We start from the raw sequence: 6,506 nt of genomic DNA on the forward strand, positions 1-6,506 counted from the left end.
CTACCAGCCCAAATACTTTACATACAATACTACTAACCAAATAGTAACCAAATAAATTTTGTTTGAATGATTGAGTAAATAACTCCATTAAGCTTCCTGGGGGACATATGTTTTGAGCCAGGTAATGAATTATTTTTGTTTTGTATTGAGACAGGATTTCACTATATAACCTTGATTAGCCCAGACCTGGCTATGTAGACCAGGTTGACCTCAAATTCAGAGACCCACCTGCTTCTGCCTCCTGAGTGTTAGTATTAAAGGCATGCACCAGGCACTGAGCCACGTTTTAAAACAGATCAGAAACTAGAGAACAAAGATTAAAAAGAAAATTTTTAAATGTATTTAAAACTAAGGAAGTGACCATAACTAATAGTGAGAAAATGGAAAATTCCAATCTTTAAGAAAGTGATTGTCAAAGTAAATTGTCAAACTTATGATTCATGATACTTTGTAAGAATACATAACTTTTCTTCTTTGTATGTTCATCCACAGGAAATTCATACAGGCATGCAGCATTGCACTTGAACTAAATGAGCGGCTAATTAAAGAGGATCAAATTGAGTACCATGAAGGGCTAAAATCAAATTTCAGAGACATGGTAAAAGAATTGTCTGATATTATCCATGAGCAGGCAAGTATGAACATCCTTAAAAGTAAGGACAGAATCTGGAGTTCCTAAAGTACTACTTAACAAAATATATTGGTTGGAAATGTATTACCCTAAAATTATTTAGTTTATATTTAATTTTCATTACATTTTAATTTATTTACTTTGTACGAATGTATACATGTGTGAATGGGTAAGTGGGTATGTGTTGTGTATGTGCCACAGTGTGCATGTGACATGACATGTATACTATCATGTGTGTATGAGTGGATTTGAAAGGAAAACATGCAGAAGTCAGTTTTTCCTTCCATAGTGTAGGTTCCCAGAATTGACTTCATGTTGTTAGACTTGACTGCAAACAGTTTTACCCAGTTATTTCACTGGCCCATTAGCTTATATTTTAAAATTTGCTCATTGCATATCTTCAGCCATTTAAGTCATGTAATATGAATGAAACTTGAAGCAGTTACCTAAAACTTCTGCAGAAGTAGTGATCGAGAAGAGACAAATTTATTCTCTGTGCTATGACATTAAAGACAACTAGCTAAGCAAGTCTAAATTGATCTAATGATTGACAAGAGTCTCTCAGGGAGAATCCCAAAGAGGTGAAAAGATACGTAGCTACGTTCCTAGATAATGTTCTTATCGTGGCTGTAAGAAGCTAGATACCAGCACAAGGAAAGTGGCCCAGTGAACAATGTACCTGTCGCATAAACATGAGGACCTAAATTGAGATACCCAGCACCCACCTGTAACCCCAGTACTTGGAGTGGAGTAGAGACTGGAGGATTCCTGGAGCTCATTAGTCAGCCAGCCTAGCCAAAGCTATGAATTCAATAAGACTCTGTCTCCAGAAACAAAGTAGAGCCCAATAGAAAGCACCCAATGTCATCCTTTTGGCTTCTACACACAAACACACACACAAGTGCCCCCACATGAACCCATGCACACACCCATATAAACAAATACATATATTACGCATAAGCAAATACCATTACAGTTTTGTTTAACAAGGTGGTGTGATGTAGGGGGCAAGCTGAATCACTGAGTATTAGTATCAACTATAGCTACCTTAGGGAAACAACCTGAAAAAAATAAAAGTAAACACCTGATCTAGCTCATAGGCAAATTCTGTCACCATTAAGTAATTACCACTTTTACATATCCACTGATCCTTATAGAAATCCTGATCATGTTCACAGACTTGAGGCCCTAGAATTTGTGTTTATATACACTTTGCATATGGATTGCCTGTTAACCATTTAAATCTTTTTATCATGTTTGTAAAAGTTGTGGCATAGTGGTCTGCTTCCTCACTGAGACTTTTTGAGCTTATCATAACACCTTCCTTTCTCCATGAATGAAAACATGTAACAGATAAATACTTTTTCTCTCTGAACAAGGTTACATGTAGTCCAGACTGGCCTCAAACTAAAGCTAGTTTTGAATTCCTGATCTTCCTGCCTGTCTCTACCTTCCAAGTGCTGGAATCATAGGCATGATCCACCATACTAAGCTCCAGAGAACATAATTTGAAACTCGTTCTTACAATCTAACATGGTGTTACATCTGTAATTGCAGTGTTTAGTAGGTTTAAGTGTAAGGTAAGTGAGTTCCAAGGCCAATCTGGATTACATATGGACTACAGGCTATATAGCTTGGGCTATATAAGCAAAATACCATCCCAGGGGAGGAAAAACCTCACAAACTATTTCTGGAGATGGAGTTCATTTGCCTTAGAGTCTGAGTTTTAGTGATTGAAGGCAATCATTCCATGTGGGAGACTCTCACACAGAAGTTTACCTTACAGTATGGCTCAGTGAATGGAAAAAAGACTTGTCAGACAACAAGAGCTAGCTGGCTTTTGGTTAACCCTCCTAGGTCTGTGCATTTCTTTGGTATGCTTTAACTTAAAGAGCTATGGGAGATTTCATCATTGGGTGTGACCTTGAGTTTACTTTTCTAGTCATTGTCATCTGCTCATTATGGAAAACCAGGGTAGGCCAGAATTAAATGGTTAATGAGGTCAAGTCCAGTTTCCTATGTATCCATTTTTTGTTTGTTTGTTTGTTTGTTTGTTGTTTCTTATAAAGAAAAAACATTTAATTGTGGCTGGCTTACAGCTTTAAAAGTTTGGCTCATTATTGTCATTGTGTTTGTGTGACACAGTTTTAGTAGGGCAGGGCTTTTGCTTGTATGTGTATGCACTTACATGAGATCACGAATTGTTCATCCAAAGCACTGACTTTGTACAAAGCCTCCTTCCCAGGAAGTAGACAGAGGATTTATAGTACAGGGTCTCTCATCTGAACCTGAAGCTCACCAATTCAGCAAGACTAGCTGGCCAGTAAGGCCTAGGGATCCTCCTATCTCCTTAATGTTAGGGTACCACCATTCAGCTTTTTATGTGAGTACTAGGGATCTGAACTCAGATCCTCATGATTGAGCAAATCCTTCCAATCCTCAGAACTCAACGCTATTAAGACAACCTTTGATATAGAAAGAGGATATGAAACCAAAGGTATTCAAGCAGACATTCAGGGTAAAAATCTTGTTTATCAAGTTCTGGTTGGCCAGCTGTGTCCATTCTTTGTAGCTGGAACCTTGAAGGTTTGACAGGCTTTCAATGTTCTTTGTCTTCTTTTTTGCCACCTGTACTAACTAGCCTATTAGGGCTGAATATAAATAGCAAGACATGTCTTGATGCTAGGCAGGGACCTTTCTGCTTCCATCACTGTCTGCATCTTGTCCTGACCCCTTAGCAGAACAGCAAAAGCACCATCACTGTCCTGAGGCGTGTCCTATTAGGAAATAGTGTACATAGTTGGTTCTTTGAAGCTGTCTGCATGATGAACCTCATTCCTCGTAATACATGGGGAAAAACAGTAACAATGACTTCTTTACAAAAGATAGAAAACAATTGCACATGCTGTTTTAAGCCTGTGTGTACTATCTGACAGTTACTTCATTTGCATGCAGCTGCATTGCCTACTCTTGAATTCCAAATTATTCAAATTCAAGGCAAATTATTCAATTTATTATTGCTACTATGATCAAGATATTTAGAATGGTCATTTTGTCAGGTTTTTCCACTAAAAGCATAAATTTTTCAAATCAGGTGGCTACCTCTCACCTGCCTATATCAATTACTTTGTTAAAACTATTGGTATTTTTTCTTAGCTGAAGACCAATATTTTAGGCCCTTGATGTTAGCTAACATTAGCTAACCAAGAAAACTTTTTGTTTCTATGTGTTGCGTGTTTACATAAACCATAATCTTTATAGTGAATTTTATAAATGAATTAATGTATTCCATAAGATGTTAGGATAAAAGAACATTTTTTTCTAGCCATATATGTTGAAATTGATCCTGCTACCACAAAATAGACCAAGTATAATTAAGTATATACTGAAATAGGAACTGTTCTATTGAGCCCCATACTTGATTTCTTCAAAAAAGAAATGGCCTTAATATTCCTTGGCAGTTTTCAATGTAATTTGTTGCAGTGTACCAAAGTATAAAAAATAAGTTTTTATACCTATTATTTAGTAAAAGCTAAAATAAGTATACTTTAATTTTTGTTTTCCTTAAGCTTTTGGCCATAAAATTTTTTAAAGAATATTTTGATTATTAATTGCAGATTTCTTATTTAGGTGGAGTCGGTGGTAGCCACTGTAGGATCTGGTAGGTTTTTCAACACAGCCTCAATGAACACCCCATTTGCTTGTCACATCTGACAGACATGAATAATTGATTAGTCATCAGTTAAATCTATAGCATGCTTTCAGATTAGTGTCATGAGTTAAGATTCTTGTAAGATGAAATTCCTCTAAGATCTTTTTAAGCCTATTATTTATAACAGCACAAATGATAGGACATAGAACTGTCATTTGTAGGCCAAGGATTAATACTAAACCTTCAAAGCCAATGTGAAAACCTAATGTCCTAGTTTGCATATTGTTACTGTGTTAAAACATTCTGACTAAAAGCAACACGGGGAGGAAAGGCTTTATTTGGCTTACAAGTTCCTTTTACACTTCATCATGTAGGGAAATCAGGAAAGGAATCATGAAGTAGAGCTGCTTACTGATGTGTTTCCCATGACTTGCTTAGACTACTTTATATAAACTAGGCTCACATGCCCAGGGTGGTATTGTCCACAGCGGGCTGGATTCTCCTCCCACATCAATCATTAAAGGCCAGTCTAACGAGGACATTTTCTCAGTTGAGTTTCCCTCTTCTTAGATGACTGTAGCTTGTGTTCAGTTTATAAAAACAAACAAAAAACACAAACAAACAAAAAACCAGCACACCCAATATTTTTTAGAATTTTTTTCATTTGTGTGTTTATATATGAATGTATCTGGTATGAGGTGTGTGTGTGTGTGTGTGTGTGTGTGTGTGTGTGTGTGTGTGCGCGCGCGCACGCACGCACGCACGCACGTGCACACACGCACATGCACACATGTGTGTCTGCCTTGTGTATACAGTGTGGAGGCAAATAAAACAGTGTCAGATCCCTTGGAACTGTAGTTACGGTCAATGTGAGCCTCCCAATGAGTGTACTGGGAGCCAAACTCAGGTCTTTTGAAAAAGCAGGATGTGCACTTAACCACTGAGCATCTTTCCAGCCTTGAAAACTCAACATTAGAAAACCAAATCAAACCAAGCAAAAAACTTAAGACCCAAGTTAAGACTCAAAGGGAGGCAATGGTGAGTTAAGACTCAAAGAGAAGCAATATAATACGTATATTATTCTTTACCTTTGTCTATTTCATTTAAGTGTAAAACCTTTGTTGCTTTGGCATTTGGTCACCTTAACTGACTAATGTTTAAAATATGTATACCAACGTGAATGTATGTCTTCATAAACATGTGAAAATATACTATTCACATTTCTTATTTCATTTATTTATGTTGATTAGCTTGTATAATCATATTTCAAATAGGCACTTTTGATTCCCATCTTCATTTAGTATTATTCCAAGTCTGCAGGGAAGGAGCATTTGAAAAGTCCCTGGGTGATTCTGAGAATAATTGTCTTAGAAGTACAGGGATGATCCATAAACTTTTGTCAAAGAAGCTCTTGTGATGACAAGTTAAAATAGAATTCAAAGATCAGATCCTGTCTCTTTTAATTGAATTTTGCATTTCCTGGCCTTTTGTTTTTCCTAATGAGTAACCAGATCTTTTCTGCTTTTTTGATACGCTGCCTTTGTAACTCAGCTGTGAAGACTAAAGCCGGTAATGTTATTCTTTGCTCTTTCTGCTTCCCGTCATTTTAAATAGCCCAGTGTCAGTGATAAATTGAAATATGCCTGTAATTTTAAATACACAGTCTTTTTTGGCACTAAAAGCTTCAGTTAGTGATAATTGTGTGGGTTTTGCTTTTGTTCTTTTTTTCAGATATTACAAGAAGACACAATGCATTCTCCCTGGATGAACAACACATTACATGTATTTTGTGCAATTAGTGGTACATCAAGTAACAGAGGTTATGGTTCCCCAAGATACGCTGAAGTATGAAGAGATTTGGAAGGAAATGGCAATGAGACTGACCTTTCTCAGGAATATTTGGAGCTGTGCAAATGTTAGCATTTAGAGATTTAATATGTGTGGAGTGTTGCCTCCTGACACCAAAATCGTCATGCTTTCATACAGGGTGCTTACGTATTTGTAAATATTTAAGCAACTCGAAAGTGCCTGAAAAATTGCAGCACTGTGCTTGCTTTGTACTTTTTTAGGTAAATCTATATACTGAAAAGTAGAGCTCAAAACCATTCGTTCGCTTTGCTTAGTTACCACTTACTAATAATGAGAATATGTAAAATTGTATAATGGAACCCAATAAAAGGTAAAACTTGTTTGTAATTCGAAGTGAAGGAAATAATTCTTTTA

The 6,506-nt window shown here is 36.6% G+C and overlaps 1 protein-coding gene across 3 annotated transcripts in view; it reads left to right on the forward strand.

Annotated features, from left to right (window-relative positions):
- Positions 1-6,273, forward strand: part of Dock11 (dedicator of cytokinesis 11) — a 179,296-nt gene extending 173,023 nt beyond the window's left edge. For 2 of the 3 annotated variants that reach the window (XM_076918872.1, XM_034485270.2), the window contains 2 exons: positions 493-631; positions 6,015-6,273. In XM_076918872.1, the coding sequence (XP_076774987.1) occupies positions 493-631; positions 6,015-6,134 (259 nt within the window). In that variant the 3' untranslated portion in view covers positions 6,135-6,273. Of the gene's footprint in view, positions 1-492; positions 632-5,834; positions 5,853-6,014 lie in introns of all 3 variants that reach the window. The other variant, XM_076918873.1, reaches the window with a different exon arrangement.
- The last annotated feature ends 233 nt before the right edge of the window (positions 6,274-6,506 follow it).

Source organism: Arvicanthis niloticus, chromosome X, assembly GCF_011762505.2.
Source record: "Arvicanthis niloticus isolate mArvNil1 chromosome X, mArvNil1.pat.X, whole genome shotgun sequence".
Classification (NCBI taxonomy): Eukaryota; Metazoa; Chordata; class Mammalia; order Rodentia; family Muridae; genus Arvicanthis; species Arvicanthis niloticus.